At 33.5% G+C, this 25,053-nt stretch overlaps 1 protein-coding gene across 1 annotated transcript in view; it reads left to right on the top strand.

Annotated features, from left to right (window-relative positions):
• AKAP9 (A-kinase anchoring protein 9) overlaps window positions 1-25,053 on the top strand; it is a 152,363-nt gene that overhangs the window by 32,390 nt on the left and 94,920 nt on the right. Inside the window, exons 4-9 of the mRNA XM_023532572.1 lie at window positions 8,010-8,063; window positions 8,417-8,587; window positions 9,386-9,541; window positions 10,392-10,589; window positions 15,098-17,482; window positions 23,565-23,775. Of these exons, the coding sequence (XP_023388340.1) occupies window positions 8,010-8,063; window positions 8,417-8,587; window positions 9,386-9,541; window positions 10,392-10,589; window positions 15,098-17,482; window positions 23,565-23,775 (3,175 nt within the window). The remainder of the gene's footprint in view (window positions 1-8,009; window positions 8,064-8,416; window positions 8,588-9,385; window positions 9,542-10,391; window positions 10,590-15,097; window positions 17,483-23,564; window positions 23,776-25,053) is intronic.

The following is a 25,053-nucleotide window of genomic DNA, read 5'->3' as shown; positions in this document are numbered from 1 at the left end:
TATTGATGGGCACTTAGGTTGTGTTCATATCTTGGCTATTATAAATAGTGCTGCAGTGAACATAGAGGTGGGTATATTTTTTCAAATTAGTGTTTTGGATTTTTTCGAATAAATACACAAAAGTAGAATTGCTGGGTCATAAGGTAGTTCTATTTTTAATTTTTTGAGGAACCTCCAAACCTTTGGCCATAGTGGCTGCACCAGTTTGCAATCCCACTAACAATGCACAAGGTTTCCCATTTCGTCACTTCCTCACCAACACTTATTTGTTGATTTATTGATGATAATCATTCTGACAGGTGTGAGGTGCTATCTGATTGTGGTTTTAGTTTACATTTCTTAATGATTAGTGACATTGAGTATCTTTTCATATGTCTGTTGGCCATCTGTATGTCCTCTTTGGAGAAATGTCTATTCAAGTTCTCTGCCCATTTTTAAATTGGATTATTGGTTTTTTGGTGTTGAGTTGCATGAGTTTTTAAAATAAATTTTGAATATTAACCCTTTATCAGATGTATCATTGGTGAATATCTTCTCTCGGTCGGTAAAGTTGTCTTTTCATTTTGTTGATGGTTTCCTTTGCTGTGCAAAATCTTTTAGTCTGATGTAGTCCCATTCGTTTATTTTTTCTTGTTTCTCTTGCCTGAGGAGATATATCAGAAAAAATGTTACTAAGACCAAAGTCAATTTTCTGCGTATGTCTAGGATTTTTATGGTTTTAGGTCTTCATTTAAGTCTTTCGTCCATTTTGAGTTTATTCTTGTATATGGTGTAAGAAGATGGCCCAGTCCAATTTTTTTTGCATGTATCCATCCAGTCTTCCCAACACCATTTATCGAATATACCATCTTTGCCACATTGTATGTTCTTGCCTCCTTTGTCATCAATTAGATGACCATATAGGCATGAATTTATTTCTGGCCTTTCTGTTCTATTCCATTGATTTATGTGTCTGTTTTTATGCTAGTACCATGCTGTTTTGATTACTATAACCTTGTAGTATAGTTTGATAAGAGGTAGTCCTTTCTCAAGACTGCTGTGGTTATTTAGAATCTTTTGTGGTTCCATATAAATTTTGGGATTATTAGTTCTAGTTCTGCGTAAAATGCCATTGATGTTTTGATAGGGATTATATTGACTCTATAGATCACTTTGGGTAGTATGGACATTTTAACGATGTTAATTCTTACTGTCCATGAGCACAGCATATGTTTACATTTGTTTGTATCTTATTCATTTTCTTTCTTCAATGTCTTTTAATTTTTTGAGAACAGGTTTTTTCCTCTTTGGTTAAATTTGCTCCTGGATATTTTATTTTTTTCTGATGCAGTTGTAAATGGATTGTTAATTTTTTAGTTTGCTATTGGTGTATAAAAATGCAACTGACATCTGAATGTTAATTGTGTATCCTGCTAGTTTACTGAATTCATGTATTAGTTTTAGTAGTTTTTTGGTTGAATCTTTAGGATTCTCTATATATAATATAATGTCATCTGTGAATAATGACAGTTTTAGTTTTTCTTTCCAATTTAGATGCCTTTTGTTTCTGTGGCTAGGACTTTGGATACTATGTTGAATAAAAGTGGTGAAAGCAAATATCCTTGTTTCATTCCTGATCTTAAGTAAAACACTTTTAGCTTTTCCTGGTTGAGTTTGATTTTAGCTCTGAGTTTGTCATATATGGCCTTTATTATGTTGAAGTATGTTACCTCTGTTCCCACTTTGCTGAGAGTTTTTGTTATGAATGGATGCTGGATTTTGTCATTAGCTTTTTCTGCATGTATTAATATGATTATATGATATTTATCTTTCATCTTGTTTATGTCTCGTGGTAATTGATTTGTGAGTATTGAACTAACCTTGCATCCCAGGATAAATTCCATTTGATCATCATGTATGATCTTTTTAATGTATTGTTGAATTGAGTTTGTTGAAGATTTTTGCATCTGTGTTCATCAGGGATATAGGTATATATATATCTATATATATAGATGTAGATGTAGATATAGATATAGATATAGATATAGATATAGATATAGATAATAGACATAGTAATATCTTTGTCTGGTTTTAGTATCAGGGTAATGTTGACCTTATAAAATGAGCTTGGGAGCTTTCCCTCCTCTTGAATATTTTGGAATAATTTAAGAAAGATAGGTGTTCATTCTTCTTTGAATGTTTGGTAATATTCACCCGTGTGGCCATATGATTCAGGACTTTTCTTTGGTAAGAGTTTTTTGATTACTGATTTGATTTCATTAGTAATAATCAGTCTGTTCAGATTTTCTGTTTCTTCTTGATTCAGTCTTGGAAGATTACTTGTTTTTAGGAATTTATCCATTTCTCTGGATTGTCCAAATTGTTGGCATATAATTGTGTTTTCTTCTAATCCTTTGTATTTCTGTGGAGTCAGGAGTTACTTCTCTTTTATTTCTGATTTTATTTATTTGGGTTTTCACTTTTTCTTGGTGAGTCTGGTTAAAAGTTTATCAATTTTACATTTTCAAAGAACCAGCTCTTGGTTTCATTGATCTTTTGTATTGTTTTTTTAGATTCTTATCTCATTTATTTCCACTCCTATCTTTATTATTTCCTTCCTTCTATTCTAGGCTTTTTTTGCTGTTTTTGTTCTAGTTCCTTTAAGTGTAAGGGTAGATTGTTTGAGATTTTTGTTTGTTTGTTTCTTGAAGTAGGCCTGTATTGCTATGCATTTTCCTCTTAGGACGGCTTTTGCTGTGTCCCATAGATTTGGGGTCATTATGTTTTCATTTTCATTTGTCTTAAGATACCTTCTGATATCTTCCTTCATCTCATTGTTAACCCATTCAGTGTTTAGTAAAATATTATTTAGCCTCCATGTGTTTGTGTGTTCCAGGTTTTTTCCTGTAAATGATTTCTAGTTTTATACCATTGTAATAAGAGAAGATGCTTGATATGATTTTAGTCTTCTTAAATTTATTGAGACTTGTTTTGTGTCCTAACATGCGGTCTACACTGGAAAATGTTCCAGGTGTACTTTAAAAGAATGTGTATTCTAAGCCGTTGTGGGGTAAAATGCTCTAAAACTATCAATTAAATCTATCTAGTCTAATGTGTCATTTAAGGCCACTAATTTCTTGTCGTTTGTCTAGAAGATCTGCCCATTGTCGTCAATGGGGTTTTAAAGTCCCCTATTTTGACTGTAATACTGTCGACCTCTCCCTTTATGTCAGCCAATATTTGCGTTATATGTTTAGGTGTTCTTTTGTTGGGTGCATAAATGGTTACACTGGTTAAAGTCTCTCATTGGCTTGATCCTGTTATTATTATGTAATGTCCTTCTTTGTCTTTTGTTATGGTCTTTGTCTATTTTGTCTGATATAAGTATTACTGCCCCAGATTTTTGTTTTCATTCCCATGAAATATTTTTTCCATATTTTTACGTCTTTTTACTTTTAGTCTGTGTGTGTCTTTCGATCTGAAGTTGGTTTCTTATAGACAGCATATGTATGGGTCTTGTTTTCTTATCTATTTAGCTATCCTGTGTCTCTTGATTGGAGCATTTAACTCATTTACATTTGTAATTATTGATAGGTACATAGTTGCTGTCATTTTATTATTCAGATTTATGTTTTTCTCCCCTCTCCCTCCCAACTTCTTAAAGGAATCTCTTTAACATTCCTTGTAATACTGGCTTGGTGGCAATAAATTCCTTTAGTAGTTTTCTCATCTGGGAAGCTCTTTATCTGTCCTTTGATTCCAAATGATATCCTTGCTTTGTTGTAGGTCCTTCCTTTTCATCACTTTGAATATTTCATGTCAGTCCTTTCTGCCCTGCAAAGTTTTTGTTGAGAAATCAGTTGACAGTCTTAATGGGAGCTCCCTTGTAAGGAACTAGCTAGCTGCCTTTCTCTAGCTGCTTTTAAGATTGTGTCATTATCTTTAACCTTTGGCATTTTAATTATGTTGTGTCTTGGTGTGGCCTTTTTGGGTTCATCTTGGTTTGGACTTTGTGTTTCCTGGTTAAGCAAGGGAAGTTTTTAATCAGTATTCCTTCAGAGAGGGTCTTAGTCCCTTGCTCTCTCTTCTCTCCTTCTGGTACCCCTATGATGTGAATTACATTTGTTGTCATCCCAGAGGTTCCTTAAACTATCCTCATTTTTGTTTAATTCTTTTTTTTCTGTTTTGATTAGGTGTTTTCTGCTACCTTGTCTTCCAAATCGCTGATTTGAGCCTCTGCTTCATCTAACCTGCCGTTGGTTCCTTCTAGTGTATTCTTGATTTCACTTATTGTAGTCTTCATTTCTGACTTTTTAAAAATGGTTTCTATGTCCCTTTTTATGCTTACTATCTCTTTTTTGAAGTTTTCATAAGTTTCTTGAGCATCCTTATAACCAGTGTTTTGAACCCTGTATCTGGTAGGTTGCTTGCCTCCTTTTCATTTAGTATGTTTTTCTGGGGTTTTCTCTTGTTCTTTTATTTGAGACATGTTTCTTTGTTTCTTCATTTGTCTGCCTTTCTGTGTTTGTTTCTATGTATTAGGTAGATCTGCTATGTCTCCCATTCCTGGCCAGGAGGCCTCATTTAGTAGGTGTGTCCTGTGGGGCCCAGTGGCGCAGTTGCCCTGTTCACCTGCTCCAGGTACTCCAGGACTAACCCTTGTGTGAGCTGTACATGCCCTCCTGTTATAGTTAAGCCTTGATTGTTGTTGGCACATTCAATGGGTGGGATTGACCCTCAGTCTGACTAGTTATGAGGACCGGCTATGCCTACCACCTACTACTTGCTCTGTAGGGGCTGACCCCATGGAGCAGGATTTTCAGCAGGGGGCTCTAGTGCCTGATGGGACCATCCTTTGGGCGTGCTCCTTTTGGGGCTAATTAGGTGGTGCTTTGTTGTTTTCTGAGGTCACCTTTCAAGCGTGTTGATTCTGGGGCCTTTTGGGATGGGCTCCTGTGTAGGGTAAGGTCAACCACTGCTTGTGATGGACCTAGAGGACATGTGAACCAAGGCCAATTACTACCGGTACTAGGCCTGGAGCAGCTCAGCAATAGGCTGAGGGCACCCTGAGACCTGCCACCATCTGCTGGCTGGCTGTAAGTCTCAGCCATTGAAAGAGCCTCTGGCAGTTGATGAGTTGGTTGTCACCGGGTTGGGTGAGTGGTGTTTAGTAGTTTAATACAGATTCAGTTTTGGTGCCAGTGATGAGCCTGGTGCCATTCCGCAAAAGGTTCAGAATACACTGAGGCCAGTCATCAACTGCCTGGAGCCCGCAGGCCCTCAAAACTTGTCCAAGAAAACTTGCCAACCAAGGGCCGTGGTTGGCTGCTTGAGGCCAAAAGTGTGTCCCATAGTGCACAAGCCAAGGCCAACTGCTTGTTGCTGAAAGGGCCTCCTGGGGTGCAGGGGCCAGGGCCGGCTGCCTACTGCCACCAAAGTGCCTTAGGTGGTACAGGAGTTCGGTGGGGAGGAGTCCCAGAGAGTCACCAGGGTGGAGCAAGCAGGTTACACCAGGCCAACGCAGATTCAGATTTGGCCTTGTAGTGGAGAGGGCTCAACACAGGAAGGATGGCATCTGCCTGTGGGATATACAGGAGGAGGGCCCAACAGAGAGAAAGTGGCAGCTGTTCCTCTACCCCTTGCCCTGAAGCCACACAACTCATATTCTCCCTCTGTGTCTCTGGCACCTCCTGAGCTGCTTTCCCTCTGCCAAAGCCCAGTGTTCGTGCCTGGGTACAAGAGAGTCTGTGCGCAGACCCTTTGAGAGGATGCCTGGGTTTTCTGTAGTCTTCCATCTCACCTGGACTGACGGAGTCCCCACTGTTTCTCACAGCCAGATGTTGTGGGGGCTTTTCTTCCCAGTGCTGGTGCTCAGGGCTAGGGAGCTGAGTGTGGACCTGGGACCCCTCACTTCTCAGCAGGGACCTTTGTGGCCAAGGTATTCCTCCTGATTCTTAACTGCTGCATGTGGGTGTGGGGCCATCCGTTTCTCTCCTCTGCCCTTCCACCAGTCTCAATGTGGCTTCTTCTTTATATTTTTAGATATAGGACTTCTGTTCAGCTAGTCTTCAGATGGTTCTCCAGGTTAATTGCTATGTAATTCAGTTGTAATTTTATTGTGTTCATGGGAGGAAGCAAGTACCTACCTGTTATTTTGGATTCTTAGCAGTATAGTACTTTTATGAGATAATACACACCTCTTCAAATCTTCAAGTTGTCTATACAAATTGAGTAATAAATCTGCAAATTTAGAAAGAATATATTAGAATAGCCTAAAGGTTAAATAACAGTGACAAATGCCACAGTGAATAAGGACATTAAGAGAAGCTGATCCTTTTTTCAATTGAAGGAATCCGTTATTATAATTTACATGTTTCAAGTTATTAATTTACTTTCATATTATGGTTTACCAAGTATACTGTTAGAAGGTTAATGTAAAAAGAAGGGATACATGCTCTACCCTTTTGGTATCAATAAAATAATTATCCACACAAAAAAATAGAATAATTTATTGCTAACTCTTAATGATTATAATTTTTTGTCAAGTGTTTCTATTCTAACTTTGAAATATATTTTTTTAGTTTAGTTTTGGTGAGTCTTTTATTTCCTATTTATGTGATATTAAATCTTTAAAATGTATTAATATTGATAAGATATTTATAACAACATAATTAAATTTTGAAAACAGTTGTGTAGTGCTTTCAGTCAATACATATGAGTTGGTCAAATGTAAATTTTGATTAACTTAGAGAAAAATTGAGTATTGTCTATATAATGTGTTAGGTGTAATTTGTTATTATAAATAGTTAACTAGTTTATATTATAGTGATATCACCACTTAAAGGAATATCCAGTGCTTAATATTATATTTGAAGATATTCATAAAATTTATTTTGTTACACTGTTACTCTAAAGTAAAATTTTGATAGACCCTTATCAAAATACTTCATTTTAGAATAAAGAAAAGCTAATTGAAATGTAGGAGAATTTTAGTTTTAAAGTTATTGCAAGTGACTTGGTATTAATAATCTTAGTAGAGGTAGTACTCTTGTCTTCTGATAGTTGTCACAAATTTCAATATTGTGTTGTCATAAAGGGTAAAATTTTTCTTTTTACTTTAGCTTTGTTTTTCAGAAATTATCCTTAGAAATAAAACAAAGAAATCAAACTATGATAAAGAACTCTTAGTTAGGATCTTTACTTTTTAAAGTGTTGCGGTTCATATGGATCTAACTGTAATTCTAAGATATCCTATCTTATGTATTTAACAGTAAAAATTTAATTATTTTGGATTTTATTACTACAAAATTTGAATAATTAATATATGAGCAGAATGAAGTTTATTTTTAGTCTGTTGTGGGGAAAGAGGGTATTGTTAAATAGATTAATTGATCTGAAATTAATCTCACACTAGGTCAACCTTGCAGACATATTCTAACAGTCATCCTCCTTCCTACCGCAAAATGTCTGTGATAGAGGCAGGCAGTAATGCGTTGTGGAAAACGTCCACATCAGTCAGGTTGGCATGCTGACCAGCCCCAGGGGAAAGTTCTTGGGGAAATGTTACTCACTTCATCACTTCATACTTCTTGACCTGCTTACCAACCTTCAGTAAATTTGTACCAGTAAACAGTTTTACTTTAAAATGAATAGGGCTTAATAAAATCATTTAAATAATTTTAAGGCAGTGTTTTGTAGAAGGTCCAATAACTCGAAGTTTATAGTTACCCTTCTGAAGACAAAATCGAAACCACTTAATTAGAATTTTAAATCACTTTTTTTAAAAAAAAGTGTATAGTACAATGTTTTTTACATTGTAAGCACTCAAATGTTTGAGGAATGATTGATGTTTGAAATGGTCATAATGTCTTTTAGATACTTAACTTTAATCACTATATCTGTTTTTGCCAATGAGACATTTTCCCTAAGCATAAAAGAGCCATGAATATAGTTAGCAGAAATATAATTGTTGGCTTTAAATAAAATTCTATTTAAAAATCATAATATTTCAGGAAATTGTTTTTATACAGGTAAATGGTTGCAGTTTTGTGGTGAGAACAGGAAAGCCTACAAATTTATTAAGGGTACAGTATTTAAAACTACTCATAATACTAATGTTTTATACTATTTAAAACCACCTGGCTTACTAACAAAGCTCTTTCCTGCATGTACTTCTTTCTGTGGGCGATTTCTAAATGATTTTAATGTTTAAAGAAACACAATCATCCACCTTTTGTTATAAAACTCAGTTGTAACAGAATTTGCAGATATCTTGTTTTTGCTCTTGAAGTATGTATTACATTAACAACAAAGGAGGTTGTCATACTAGTAAACTCCCAGGTGGTGAGTGGTGTTTTAAAATGGACTTTGCATATTTGAATTCTCATTGAAGAATGTTGCTTGTACTACATTAGTAAAAAATTTTGGATTGATTTAGGAAGAAGAATTTGGTGTTGATGATTCTTATTCTGAACATGGAGCACGGTACAGTCAGACCCACCTAGAGATGATGGAAAATGAATTAGTTGGGAAACAGCATGAGATTGAAGAGCTAAACAGAGAACTGGAAGAAATGAGGGCCACCTATGGGACTGAAGGACTGCAGCAAGTATGTTTAGCTTATGCATCTTTTGTTACAAAAACAAAAATAGGAAATCTGAATGGTGGCTTACATACCTTCTTTAAAGATGGGGTTTTTAAATGGTAACTTAAAGTCATCTCATAGTTATTTGTCCATCCATATATAAAACAGAAACAACTTCGCTTAAAACTAGGGTTTCATTAACAGGTCTAATAAAATGTGGTCCCTTTTATGTAACTTTATGAGATAGGTAGGCTGAAATCACTTTAGTAGAATAGATGTTTTTGTAATCAGCCTAAGAGAAAAGTATCATGCAGACCACCTCAAAATATGATGATTGTAACTCATTAAACATGTCAACGAGTCCTTGTAAGTAATGTGCTTAAAATGACATCTGTTGTTTGTGGCAGTCGAGTTATGAGAACAAAATGAAATAGGACGTTGACAGAGATGACAGAATACATTTTAGTTTCATCCTTTCCAGAAACAAGGGAGGATTGAACATGTCTATAATGGTGTTGTCTAGCAACAGACCGAGGCATCCCTGAGTGTAAAGGTGCTGTTCTTCTAGAAATAGATGTGGATACGTTAGACCTATTGGATTTGTTCCTAAGTTCATATACTGTTTTTAAAAATTGATATGGAAGTAAAACCAATCCCTGCAAGCTGATAGCTTTCAAATATGGAAAAGATTGCTTACAAATTATAATGATTCTACCAATAAGTTTTGAATATCATATTTTTGGAAGACAGTTACCTGTAAAATAATCAATTTTATTAAAAAAAATAAGTCTAGCACTTATTAATTTCACTGATGTCTTTTAGTTACAAGAATTTGAAGCTGCCATTAAACAAAGAGATGGCATCATAACTCAGCTCACTGCTAATTTACAACAAGCAAGGAGAGAAAAGGATGAGACAATGAGAGAATTTTTAGAGCTGACAGAACAAAGTCAAAAATTACAGATTCAATTTCAGCATGTAAGTATTACTAATAGAACAAAAATTATTGGCTTTTTAGAAAGGAATTTAAAATTTTTTTCATACCTTTCAGAACAAATTTAATTTTGTTTAAAATCCATTTGCTTATTATGTATCATGTTGGAAAAACTAGTGAATATCTTTTGTTACGTTAACCAAGAATTCAATTCATACTTCTTCAGTGGTTTCCTGCTTTTATTTCTTTGTGTTTCTTCTTTTTCTGTATTTATTTAAGTTTGATTGGGTGGAGTTTTGCAGTAATTAACATGTAGTCATATCCTAACTTTGCCAACCCTGGTATGATTTTATTTTAATTAGAGTCTAAAATGGCAACTGGACTGAATATACTCCATTTACCTTTAATTAGAGCCATAGGAATTTAATTGAATTAATCAAGCTTTCTGATGGCACACAATGGAAAATAAATTGAGATAGCTTAAGCAAAAGAGAGTAATTTAATGTAAGGATACAGGCTTAACTTACAGAATTCAAGACAGAAATACCACCAGGCCTCTGAAATGGATTAGGATCAGAAACTAGAAAGTCATCAGGAATCCAGGAAGTACTCTTTCAGGCCCCATTTCTTTCTGCGTGTCTACTTCAGTCTTATCCCTCTCACTAGATTCCTTTCTCTCTGCTTTGTCGTGGGAAAGGTAGCCTTATTGGTTTAGTTTGGATAATGTACCCATACTCACCTGATCACCTATGGCATTATATTTGCTTGGGTCTCAAGCCTGTGAATTCAGCACATTTTTCCACAATTATGACCTAAGTAGTACCCCAAAAGATGTCTGTTCCTTGGTGCAGTCACTTCAGAATTTAATTCTTTGGTGTTTCTTTCTGTTTCAAGTTACAGGCTAGTGAAACTCTGAGAAACAGCACTCACAGTAGCACAGCTGCAGATTTACTACAAGCCAAACAGCAAATTCTCACTCATCAGCAACAGCTGGAAGAACAAGACCTTCTATTAGAAGATTATCAGAAAAAGAAAGAAGACTTTAAAATGCAAATCAGTTTTTTACAAGAGAAAATTAGAGCATATGAAATGGTATGTTTATTTTAAAGAAGTCAGCCAACTTGCAGCAGCTTTACAATTAACTTTAAAGTTTTGTATGCAAGTGTTTATCTTTTTGTTATGTTTGTGAGTCACAAAATTTTATAATTAAGAAAAGCTCTTTAAGTTTGTAAAATAAGTTATTTCAGAAGCAATTAGGAATTTCACAGTAATAGTTTTTAAGATAGTACTCATTACTGAATTCCTTGAAGATGATCAGCCTGTATTAAACTGAGTTTTCAGGGAAGTCTAAATTTATAACCAGAATTTCTATACTTTTTTTTCATCTAAAGTTATTTCTACTCAATTTAACCATGGTTATGAAATTCCAAAAATATTTTCATGACAAAATGAAATTTTATGGATTTTAATTAGAAAAAATATAGTTACCTCTATTTATTCATTATAGTTGTTTTATATAGTTGCCAGGAACACTTACTTAGCAAATAAGTGCTCCTTGGGGATACACACATGTACATATCTCACATAGATTATAATCTTATATCCTAAAAACTACTTATTTTGGTAGATTAAATTTTGTTTGTTTTTCAAAAGAGCAAATGAAGTTCAGAAGTGTCAAATGACTTTCCTGAGGCCACCCCACTAACAGTTGCTGAGTTGGAATTCAAACCCCATCCACCTGGGCCAGAGTCAGAATTTCTTATACTACATGTCACTGCCCGCTACCGTCTGCATGCTCCTCTCCATCCATCTTCTCCATATGAGAGCTGAAATAGGAAGGCAGTATGGTTGCTTTGTTTGATGTCACCTGGAAATATACATGTGTAGAAACTCAAATATTTTGCCACTCTATACACTTCTGAAAATTACTGCGAGTGTTGATTTGGGGGTTAAAAGTAAATTTTAGCAAGTAGGTGAATTCACAAATACAGAATTTGTGAATAATGAGGATAGGCTATACATACAATATAGTACTTTTTTATAAACCTAGGAGATTCTTCTGCAAGAAGTTGAGGAATTACCAAGACAAGAATAGTTTGGTTAATAATAAAAGTATTAGCTAGCATTTATTTTTGTTCACTTGGTACCAGGCAGTATTCAAAGCATTTTACATACTAATTCAAGGAATCATTACAACCTTATGAGGCAGAATTGCCACTATCACCTCCATTTTACAGATAAGGACACCAGGGCAAAGCAAGATGAAGCAATTTGCCCAAGTACAAAGGTAATGTTAATAGAATCGATTTCAAACCTATACAACTTCAGAAACTGTATGTACTCTCAGGAAAATAGGAAATATACAATTTTAAGATATTGAAATTATCAAATGGACATGCTTTACAACCAAGGTAATTTAAAAATCATTCTGTAGCTGTTTACAAAACACCTGTTTTGTACCAAATCTTTGAAAGAGATAGCGATGATTAAAATGTTCCCTTTTCTTCACCGGAACTCATGGTTTAGTAGGGCATGAACACAAGACAACACAGAACAAGGATAAGTGTAGATTAAAGGTGTGTTGAAAGTTCTGAGTAGGTCTGGGTTCATAAAGGAAGTTATTCAGGGTAGGCTTTAGGGAGGAGGTGATGTAGGAAGTGTAAGTTGGTCCCATTCCTTTTTAATTGTATTTTGTTTTCCCCTTAGCAGTTGATATCATCTATGGCACATAGCAGCTACTCAATACTTATTTGATAAATAAGTGAATAAATTATGAATCTGAATTGATAGAGATGGGGAGGGTGTTTTAGACACAGGTTGACTGGAGTGTGCATAAAGACCCAGGGATGTTGAAAATGCATAGGGAGCAAAAAATAGTTTAACTAGAAAACAGTAGTCTTTGAAAGTGAGTCTTTTCTGAAGCAAAATAGAAACAGTCCAGGCCTAGGTTAGAAGGGCCTAGAAATTGGATTTTATTGTATTTATTATATTATACTTAGTTGGCAGAATAATTCGAAATTATTTAAAATTTAAATAATTTATGTGGGGGAATAACCTTTGTTTATTAGCAAGAATTCTTTTATTGTCATTCTCTTTTTCATTGCATATATATTTTAATTTTTTCTTTTTTTCCCTTTGAATATCCCTGAGTAGTTTCATCAAAGTAGCTAAGGGACTAGAGTATTAGGGTGATCATTGAGACTGTCTTGGTCCCCTAGACAACTGCATTGATGATTCCAGGCTTATTCACATTGTCTTAATTCTCTGAACTTCCCATGGTGCAGTAGTCACTGGCAGGAAGTATATTATTCCCCATTCTCTCAAATCTATTTCTAAAAGTAGAGGGATTGTATCTTCAACCACAGGGGTGTCTTTTTTTTTTTTTGCAACACAAAATAAGTGGTTTAAAATTATGTACTTCGAAATAAACGATACTAAGAAAAATGAACAATGAATTTGTATTGTTTAATAGTTGAATGACGAGTTATTGTTTGTTTACAATTATATCAGGTGATATACTTTTGAATTCAGTGAAACTTTTATGAGGGTTTTCTTCTGAGAAAATGAAGAAGTAAAAATGTTACAGATTTATAGCAATGTTAACATTTTCAAGACTAACTACTTATTTAACAATTTAACTGAAGTTGACCACCATTAAATGATTTTACTTTTTAGTTTACAAATGCCTTATAGGTTTTTCTAGTAGATAGATATATATAGCACAGTGAATACCTTTAGTTTTTAAATATTAATATATTTATTTTATTTTAGCTTTGAGTATATTCTGAGACAAAAGAAATAGTATTATCTTTATTTTACAGATTGAAAACACTGAGATGTAAGAGATTAAACTGATTTAAATGTCATATTGTAATGCAGAAATTCAAATAAAAAAGACTCAGTACTTGGTCATAATTTATGGTGATATTGGATGGGATATGTGATACCAAGACAAAAGCTGATAGTATTTCACTCAAGAGGCTGCACGGGATAGTATTCATTGCCTTGGTTAATTTATATAGTGCAGAATTTAGCTTTTGACTTGTAGGCTCAGAATTTTGATTTGGTATTTATTTTCCGTCAACTGAGACTTGTGCTATCTCAGAGGTGGACTCAGATGCCAAGTTCAAGAGGCCAGTGTTTCAGGTTGAATACAAGATTGTTTACAATGAGAAATAATTAGCCCAGAAATCTGTATACTTCAAGTTCATTGAATTTTACTTTTGAAAAGCCAAATCATAATAATAGAAAGATTTTTAAGTGAGCATGAGATCAAGTAATGTTAGAGGAATCAAATGTTAGGGCATTAGGCTGTGATAACCTGATCCAACCATCTCACAGTAGGAATGATCATGCCTCTGGACTGGAATTCTTTAAATTCTGTTTGCTACAACTCCCTACATTGCTTTCTACCGTAGGTATGGTTTTCCCACAGGGATCAGAATGCTCGGTCTCATGGCACCTTGGTTCTCTTCCCTGGACTGTACAGGAATGGATTCTGCCATCATTTCCCTCTGAGGCTTTCCTTTTTCTAGGCATTGACATTCTTTCTTTAAATATGCTAATGTATTCATCGAGGGTATTTTTAAGTCTCCTTAGCCTGTAACTCTTGTCTCCTTAAGGTGATTTAGTTTACCTACTTATATTCTGTTCCATTCTGTGGCTTTTACTTTTTTCTTTGTTCTTGAGTCTGTAGCCCTAACTACTTAGGTAACTAAGTAACAGAGGCGAAACTTTGTCTCCAGGGCTTCCACTTGACTCCCTTTTGCTATAAATTACTCCCATGAATGATTATAATTACTGATAAGCTTTGGTCTGTGTTCTGGGTTTAGGCTTATCTACAATTCCAAAATAGAGCCCCAAATCAGAACCAGGAAAAAGTATCTGTTCTGCTTTCAAATTTCTATTTAAACCAAAAGTCTAGGACCAAGTCGATATGTCATAAGTGGTATAGTTGTCTTACATGTTGTTTGAGGTTCAGCTACTTAAGCATTGCATATTCCTAAGTAAAATCCAATGAACTTGAAGTATACACTTAGCCCCTAGAATTAGAAGTCACTTAGCCCCTGGAATGAAGTTAAAGCAGACCCAAAGAAACCTATTTTTGTTGTTTTACTCTTTTCACAGCACTTACCCGTCAAATACCTTCAGGTCACTAGAATACATGGGAGGAACCTCGATTTATTTTTAAGAGTTTCTTCTAGAACTATAAAGAGTAGGTAGTAAGTACTCTATAGAAAATACTAAATGCTTAGAATGTTGATCACTTAATAAGAAAGATGAAAATATAATGGTTTAGACACATTTTAATTCGACTACATTTTTAAATTTAAATTTTTAATCATAGTAATGTAAGAAAAACTTCTTCCAAGAAAGCCAAAACTGCTGTAATATTTGCTTAAAAGTAGTATTGGGTGCATAAGTTATATCTCATTGACTTGGAAAAAATTGTGGGACAGGCCCAGCAGTCACTTTCTTGAGAATTAGGTAAAAAAAAAAAAAGCAAACATTTATCACTCTTTTGGTAATGGAGTAAGTGACATATGTTGCCAGGAACTAAAAATGTCATTTTTATATTTTCATTTTTTTTATTTTTAAAGGAACAAGATAAAAAAATAGAAAGCTCAAATAAAGAGATACAAGCAAAGGAGGCAGTTATCAAAGAATTAAATACAAAAATAATAGAAGAAGAAAAAAAAACTCTCGAGCTACTGGATAAAGTCAGAGCTACTGACAAATTAATGGAAGAATTACAAGAACAGGTTGTACAAAAGAACCAAGAGATAAAAAATATTAAATTAGAGCTGACTAATTCCAAGCAGAAAGAAAGACAGTGTTCTGAGGAAATAAAACAATTAATGGGGACAGTTGAAGAACTTCAGAAGAAAAACCATAAAGACAGCCAATTTGAAACTGATGTCCTGCAAAGAGTGGAACAAGAAACACAAAGAAAGTTAGAACAACTCCGGGCAGAGCTGGATGAGATGTATGGGCAGCAGATAGTGCAGATGAAACAAGAGTTAATAAGACAACATATGTCACAGATAGAGGAACTTAAAACGCAACATAAAGGAGAAATGGATAATGCTTTGAGATCATATCCAAATATTACAGTTAATGAAGATCAAATAAAGTTAATGAATATGGCAATAAATGAACTGAATATAAAATTGCAAGATTCTAACTCTCAAAAGGAAAAACTCAAAGAAGAACTAAGAGCAATTTCAGGAGAAAACTCTGCTCTACAGAGACAGCTTGAAGACCTTTTTGAAGAATTGAGCTTTGCAAGGGACCAAATTCAGAGAGCTAGACAGACAATAGCTGAACAAGAAGGTAAACTCAATGAAGCACACAAGTCCCTTAGTACAGTGGAAGATTTGAAAGCTGAGATTGTTTCTGCAGCGGAATCTAGGAAGGAACTAGAATTAAAACATGAAGCAGAAGTTACAAATTATAAGATAAAACTTGAAATGTTAGAAAGAGAAAAGAATGCTGTGTTAGACAGAATGGCTGAATCACTAGAAGCTGAATTAGAGAGACTGAGAACACAGCTTCTATTTAGTCATGAAGAAGAACTTTCCAAACTGAAGGAAGATTTAGAAATTGAACATCGAATAAATATTGAAAAACTTAAAGATAACTTAGGTACTTACTATAAACAGCAGATAGATGGCTTACAGAATGAAATGAGTCAAAAGATTGAAACCATGCAGTTTGAAAAAGACAATTTGATAACTAAGCAGAATCAATTAATTTTGGAAATTTCAAAGCTAAAAGATTTACAGCAGTCCCTTGTGAATTCAAAATCAGAAGAAATGACTCTTCAAATCAATGAACTTCAAAAAGAAATTGAAATACTCAGACAAGAAGAAATGGAAAAGGGTACACTTGAACAAGAAGTTCAAGAATTACAACTTAAAACTGAATTATTGGAGAAACAAATGAAAGAAAAAGAGGATGACCTTCAAGAAAAATTTGCACAACTTGAAACAGAGAATAGCATTCTTAAAGATGAAAAGAAAGCCCTTGAAGACATGTTGAAAATATATACTCCTGTTAACCAAGAAGAAAGACTACTTTTCATAGACTCCATTAATTCCGAATCCAAAGACTGTAGCTGGCAAAAAGAAATAGAAATACTGACAGAGGAGAATGAGGACCTCAAAAAACAATGTATTCAGCTAACCAAAGAGATTGAAAAACAAAGGAACACTTTTTCATTTGCTGAAAAAAACTTTGAAGTTAACTATCAAGAGTTACAGGAAGATTATGCTTGCCTTCTCAAGATAAAAAATGATTTAGAAGACAGTAAAAATAAACAAGAAATAGAGTATAAAAGTAAGCTTAAAGCACTTGGTGAAGAGCTTCATCATTTGCAGAAAATAAATCCAACTACAGTGAAAATTAAAAGTTCAGTCTTTGATGATGACAAAACTTTTATAGCAGAACCATTGGAAATTGGTGAGGTTGTTGAGAAAGATACAACAGAACTTATGGAAAAACTTGAGGTAACCAAGCGAGAAAAATTAGAACTGTCAGAGAAACTGTCTGATCTTTCTGAACAATTAAAACAAAAACATAGTGAAATTAGTAATCTGACTGAAGAAGTTAAATCTTTAAAGCAAGAGAAAGAGCAAGTTTTATTGAGATGTAGAGAGCTAGAAATCATAATTAACCATACTAGGACAGAAAATGTAAGTGTATGTGATGTTCAGTTAAGCTCTTTAAAAGATGGAGTTGTGACTGTAACAAGCAGGGATTCTGGAGGGTCAGTTTCAAAAATAAATAAAGATTTTAGTGAATCAGAAATAATGGAGGATGGGAAAGTACCTTTTGAAAATATGGCTATTGGAAAAGAAAGCAAACAAGAACAGTTGTTCTTGGATCACTTGCCATCAGTGACAAATGAATCATTGCTTGGGACATCTGAACCAAGTGAAAATGATAAATTGCAGCAGGAACTCAGTGTGCTTAAATCAGAACAGGTATGTACATTTTCTACTAAAAAATGTTTTTATCCTTATAAAACATAACCTCCTTATGGGAGAATGAAAGTGAATGTAATATAAGTCTCATTTGGGCCTATCATTTATTTATCATTTCTTTATCTAGTTTTTCCTAAACATTGTTGGCTTTCTTTCAGTTATTCTGTGTTGTACATTCTGCTCAGGAAATGAAAAAATAGTTAATGGTTCACATTTTTTTTGGAAAGGCAAGAGTTTAAATAAGATTTTTGAGAATCTAAGCTTTAGAAAAGTTATTTTTAAATATTTTGTTACAATCCTAAGGGTTTCAGAATTTCATTTCATACTGATGTTTTCAGGGTTCCACAACTGAAAATTTACTCTTAAACTTTTTAGTACACTATATAGTTGTTCAGTCGTTAGGAAACTATATTTCTCTGAAAAAAAAATCTCAATTTAAGTCCTAGATTTTTCTATGAGTATTGTTATACTTGGAGAAAAAATACTACTCTAAATACTGTTAAAGAATACATGTAATGAGTAATAATAGATCACTCCTGACAATTTATATTTGCCAGATACTGATATTAGAAATAATAGAAAAATTCCACAAGTATTTATTGAATCTCTTGCCAGGTATAGGAGTACAGTGGAAAACAAGAGAAAGAAGATTCATTCTTTCAGAGAACATATATTCTAGGGAAGAAGGCAGGCAGTAAGCAAGGAAACAAGTAGAGTAGTTAGAAATAGTGGTAAGTCCTATGAAGAATAAAAAACAGATAATGTAATAGAAAATGATGGGCAGTGGTGGTGACGGGAATAAATAGGGTGGTCAGGAAAGTTCTCTTCGAGGAATTGACATGAACCATGATCTGAATGACAGGGAGGAGCCTGCCACAAGGAAATTAGAGCAATTATGAAAACATAGATGAGTCTGAGGTACAGAATGAAAGTGTGTTTAGTTGAGTTTAAGAGGAAAGTGGAAGAAGAAGAGAATGAAGAAGAGTCCAGTTCTTGGGAAGTCTTACAAACTTTGTAAGATGTTGAGATTTTATTCTATATACATTTGCAAGCCACTGGAAAGTTTTTTTCTAATATGTTCATATTTATGATGTTAGATCAAATGTAAAGTATTTTCCATCTTAATAGAGATAAGAAATTCAAACTTCTCAACTATTAATGCTTTGTTAAATATCTAGAATTGTTTTCAAAACCATGAACTGATTTTAATTTAATTTAAATACTCCTAAAAATCATTTAAAATTTTTAAAAAAGCATTATTGGGAGAGGACCTGATTTTGAAGTTGTCAAAAGGGTCAAATTTTCTCAGTAAGAATTTTATTTTCCCTACTAAAGACATTTTCAGTGACATTCAGATAACCTCCCCTTGACATTCACTTGCAGAAAGTGAAGGGAGGCAAGCCTGTAAACTGTTCCTACCCACTCATCACTGCGAAGACAAGCCCCCTCATTGGTGGGGAGGAGAGTGAGATCTGTGTGTGGGGAGAGGCCCACAGAAGAAATTGGGCATTAATTTACACAACAGTGATACCTAAGAGCAATCTAAATAAGCTTAGAAATAATGCTGAGGCCACAAAAAGTACTTTTACTCTTGGGCCTAAGCTTAGTAAATAGAACAGCCATCTCTCACTGAAACCAAAATAAATACAGGTGTTAAGAGATTTTTTTTTTAATTGAAAAGTAACAAATGAATAATTTTGAAGTACAATTCCAGGTTATTTTAATAGAAGTAGGAAGTTTGAGCAGATGGAGAAAAATAAAAACATCAAAGAAGTCTTGTTACTGTTGGGATGCAAGAATGAAGGAGGAGTGGTAGGAATGTTACTGATACTGATTAATTATTGATGCTGGAGGAAGGCATAGACTGAAGTATTTATGTGTAAAATTAAAGGTAATGATTAGAATTGAAACAGATATTAGAGCTTAGAAACTATAAGAGGAACCATTAGAATCTCAGCTCCTTGAAAACAAGGACCCTGTCTGCTGTATAGCTAGGGACTAGAGTGATGATTGGCACATGATAGGCAGTTAATGCTTTTTCTTTAAATGAATGAATTAAAGGAAGAATAAACAAAAAGCTAATTCATCAAGAACAAACAGTGAAACAGCATAGGCCTTCATGTTAGAGTTAGGAACAAGATCAGGATAGCTTTTGTCACTTGGTATTCATCATTGTTCTTTAGGTCCTAACCAATGAAAAGACAAAAAGTTTGTGGTAAAAATGGAGAGAAACATAGTTGTCATAATTTACATATGTAATTAAATACCTAGAAAATTTAAGCAAATGAACTGAAAAGCTTTAGTGTATAGTAAATATGAAAAACCTAAAATGTGTAAGACCAATGTTAATAAAATTAAAACACTTTAATGAAGGACATGAAACTTAAGTAAGTGAGAAGACTCATCAGTGGGATATTTTTAATATTGTAAAATGCCAGATATCTCTAGAAAAAATCCATAAGCTTTATGTAATCCTAATCAAAATTATAATGAAAAGTTTTTGAAATTTGATTTAATCAGTTTATAGTTCAGGAAGAATAAATGCAGAAGAACCAATAATATTTTTGAAAAAGAAAAGTACTGTAGAATTCTTGGACGTCATATAGAGGACAATTTTTAGCTTTAAATATAGCAATTTTACAAACAAGAAATATTAATTAAGTTATCAGTTCAGTAGAATAACAGAGTATATACACTCAAGGAAAGTAGAAGGAAATAATAGAGTTAAAAACAAATAAAGGAACTTGGAATAACCAGAAGAGGGAGAGAGTTTTCAAGGATATTGAAAGCTTATTCTTTGAACAGATTAGTAAATTAGAGCCATTAGACAAATCTCAAAGAAGATGATCAAAGAAAAACAAAAGATTTGTAAACAAATCAATTAAAATAAGAACCTAAGTACAGGTATCATCGATTTTTAAAAATCATAAAAATACTATAAATAACATGCCAATAAATTTGAAAATATAGGTAAACTAGATGGTTTTCTGGAAAAATATAAATTATCAAATCTAACTCAAATAGAAATGCAAAACCTGAATAAACCAATAATCATTAAAGCATTTGAAATGGAAGTTTACACTCTCTTTCAGTCAAAAATACTACACCAGAAAAAAAAAAATACACCAAAAAAAAAATACGCCATTTTATAAGTGGGTTATACCAACTCTTTAAAGAAAAAAATATATATTCACTTACTAAAATACGATGAAAGAGAGGAAGAGAAGGAAGAGAGGAAGAAAAGGCACCCAGTTTATTTCATGAGGCTGGTATAATATTGACACCAAGACCTGACAAGAACAGTACGAAAAAAGAAAATTACAGACTAATCTCACGGGTATTAAATCTAATTAAAATATTAGCAAATTATCTCAAGGTATGGAAACATAGTTCAACATATAAAAAATTCATTAATATAAACTCTACATTCATATATAGTACAAGTGAACCATGTCATTTTAATAGATGCTGAAAAATAATCCATAAAAAATTAACAATTATTTAAAAAACTAGGAAATTAGGAATAGAGGGAAATTTCTTGACCATAGTAATGGTTTTCATCAAATACTTAGCAGATAACATTTCTAATGGTGAAATTTAGAAGTAATCCTGTTAAAATCAGGTATAGCACTAGGATGCCCACTATCTACTTTACTATTTTAGCATTGTCTTGTGGCTACTATACAATTCAGTATGACAAGATATAAGAGATAAAGGTTATGAAAGAAGAGACAGAATTTTAAATACTGCATAAGATGTATGAACTTGTTAAGAAAATTATAAAACATTAAAGTACCTAAAGACCTGACTGTATGGCAGTATATACCATATTCATAGTGAGATATAGAGATGTCATTTCTCTCAAATTAATTTTTACATTTATTGTAGTTCCAATGAAAATTCCAACAAGGTTTTTCCATGAATCTTAAAAAACTGATTCTAAAATTTATGTAGGAGAGTAAATATCCAAGAACAGCCAAGACAATTTTAGAAAAATTTATCTGATATCAAGACATTAAAAAAATTATAATAATATGGTTTTGATGCTGAGATGGACAAATAGAAAACCAAGAAAGATATTCACATACTTGTAAAATTTTAGTGTGTGGAAGAGGAGGCCTGACAAATTAACATTTAATATTATTTAATGAGCCTCTACTATATTCCAGGTACTGTTTTAGACACTGGGGGATATAACAGTGAATAAAAATAGACAATAAAGAATAAAGCTTATGTTTTAGAGGCATTATACATTAAATAAGTCAAGCAAATAAATATATAACATCTCAGATGGCAATAAGTGCTATAAAGAAAATTAAGAATTAAAGTGTGGTAAGAGGACAGAGATCTACCAGAAGCGGGGTGATGAGTACTTTTTTTCATATAGGGTAGGACGGGGAAAACCTCAGGTGATATTTGAGAAGATGTGAGTGAAATTAAAGAAGAAGCCAAACAGCAGGAAAAGTTTACTGTTTTCAATGAGTGCTTTTTGGAAAACTTGCTTTTGCTATTGAGGGTGGGGAGTTAGGGAATTAGATATTTACCCTTCAGAAAAAATAACTCCAGGTTGGTTAAAGACATTGATATAAAAGGAAATTAGGCTCTTGATGGGGAAGGATTTTTAATGAAGATAAACATACACAGGAAAAGATTGATAAATATTGTATCTTTTTTACAAATGATACCTCAAAAGGAGTAGGATTAGATATTTGTTACATATATTAAAATCAAAGGATTAATATCAAGCAGGGGTAAAGAATACTAAATGTAAGAAGAGGTCCAAAAATATAAAAGTGAACAAAGGATATAAATAGACATGTGTCTCAGAATAGGAAACTAAAATGGCTAATAAACATGAAAAAATACTTTGAACCTTACAAATTGATGCAACAATAGAAGAACATTTTATATGCATCAGATTGCAAAATAAGTCTCAGTAAAAAGTGTGGTGAGTATATAAGGGAGATAGATGAGTATTAACATATCCTGCAAATATCAGTGTAAAGTGGTACAATTATGTAAAAAGTATTTGGTAAAATTTAATACAAGAGATGTGCATTAGCTGTGACTCAGAAATGGCATTTCTGGGTGGTTCTCAGTGTGGTCCCTGACCAGCAACATCAGTATCACTTGGAAACTGGTTAAAATTCAAATTCTCAGGCCCTACACCAGGTCTCCTGGACTAGAAACTGGGGGAGGGGCCCAGCAAACTGATTTAATAAGCACTCCAGGTGATTCTGATGCATGCTAAAGTTTGAGAACCACTGCACTAGAGAAACACCAGCACATTTGTACAGGGGGATATATATAAGAATTTATTGCAGCATTTTTTGAAATGTAAAAAAATTAGAAATAATCCAGTTGATCTCCAGAAAAGGAATGGACAAATTATGGTATATTCATATATACTATATTATAGTTAAAATAAATTAACCTGTGTCTACATGGATAACTCTCAGAAGCATATTGACTGAGAAGAGTAGTTTACAAATAAATACCATTTTGCACCATTTATATAAATTCTGAACACGAAATATAGTGAGTTCTTTACAAATATATTGAAAAGTGATAGTATGAGAAGTGGACTGGACTTGCAGCTAATTTGTAGTAATGGTTGTCTCTGGGGAAGGAGAAATGAGAATATAGTGGATTAAATTTGATCTGTATTTCCTTTGTAAGCCAAAATAGAAGTGTATAGGGAGAAGAGCAATGAAAAAAACAAAAGACAAAATATTAGTATTTGTTAAGTTGGGGTGTGAATACATGTTATTACATTCTTTGCGTTTCTCTACATTTAAAATATCTGAACAGAAATCAAAGATGAGGTCATACTAGCTATATAAATATCAAAATTTACTATAAAGTTTAAAACATTGTGCTAATTTCCTTGAAAAAGACAAGTAGATCAATGCAACAGAATGAAAAGTGAAAAAAATTAAATTAGACTTCACTTCTCTTATATGAATTTTTTAAAACTGTAATTCATGTATTTTCCCCTTTGTAGTCAGTATATACAAGAAAATAGAAATTATTTGTTTTGTCATTTAAAATTATTCTAATGTGTATATACATTCACTTTAAGAATGATTTAAGACTACAGATGGAAGCTCAACGAATATGCCTCTCTCTGGTTTATTCAACTCATGTGGATCAGGTTCGTGAATACATGGAAAACGAAAAAGATAAAGCTCTTTGCAGTCTTAAAGAGGAGCTTATTTCTGCTCAAGAGGAGAAGATCAAGGAACTTCAGAAAATACACCAGTTAGAGCTACAGAATATAAAAACACAAACAGGTAAATAGTTTCTGACAAGATTATAAGTACTATGAAACAAATAATTATCACTTAGAGGCCACCATTCTGTGATTTTGTGTTTGTGTTAGAACCCATAGAGGAAAATAACTGTATATCCCAGTCTTGGATTAATTGGTTCATAATATTGGATGTTCATAAAGTGCTTGAAAAATCTAAAATCACTGATTGATTTTCCCATAGGAAGTCACAATCCAGTGGGAAAGCAATATAAAACTGTTAGAAAACAATAGGACAGTTTCTATAATAGAATGACTGGAAGGGGAGAGGAGAAAAGTCTGGTACTTCCTAGGGGGATGAGTAGGGTGAGGCAGTGGGCAGGAATAAGAGGGTTGGAATTTTAGGGTAGCTTTAAACATAGATGTGTGAAAGACTGCATCATTTTGGAGAATTGAGAATTCAAGGTGTATGAAAAAGTAATAGCAGATAAAGCCCAAAAGATTGGCAGGAGCTTGATCAGAAAAAAATTTATATACCCCCACTGAAGCATATTTAAGCTTTATGCTATTGATGATAAAACCTACTGCAGTATTTGAAATAGTAAAATAGTAAGATTTTTATTTTAAGATGACACTGTTGGAGGAAATTAGAGGAGGCGAGATGAGTGATGAGACCAGTTAAACCACTTTGGCAGTAATTCTGATAAATAGTAAGATGTTGAACTAAGTGTCATTGAGGATGGAAAGGAAAGTTCATGTGTTAAAGAAGTAGACTGTAGTCTGCAGTTAACTTTAGCAGTAAAAGGGAGAGGAATTGAGTGATCTCTAAGCTTCTAGCTTGAGTAATAATAAATTCAATTTGTAACATATGGAATTAAAAATACCTGTTGATTTTGAAGGAGATGTCCATTAGACAGTTGAAATTAGAAGTCTGAAACTCAAGAGGGAGATTTAGGCTCAAGATAAAGACTTGGAAATCAAGTCATTTGAGGCCAAGGACAAGAATGAGATGTCCTGGGAGACTGTAGAGCCAAAAGACTAAGATGGTACTATGGGAAGCAAAAACATTTAAGGAATCTTAAATAGATTTAAGTAGACATCCTCTATTCAAGTCATCTCTAGGCTTTCGCTCTTGACAGGTCTGCCTGTGGGAATGAGGTGGTTCATAAGTTTGTCCCATGGAATTGCTCTGTTGAAGAGTAGAATTTAAAGAGTGGCTTGAATAAGAAGACCATACTTTTCACTTTTCAGGAGTTCTTTGGGTTTGAATTTAATAAAGAGTGGAGTAGAACAGAAAACATTGAAGTGCATGGCATTAATA

Source organism: Pteropus vampyrus, unplaced genomic scaffold (genome assembly GCF_000151845.1).
Source record: "Pteropus vampyrus isolate Shadow unplaced genomic scaffold, Pvam_2.0 Scaffold4, whole genome shotgun sequence".
NCBI lineage: Eukaryota > Metazoa > Chordata > Mammalia > Chiroptera > Pteropodidae > Pteropus > Pteropus vampyrus.
The sequence above is the reverse complement of the archived record's forward strand: the minus strand, read 5'-3'. Positions and strand labels throughout refer to the sequence as shown.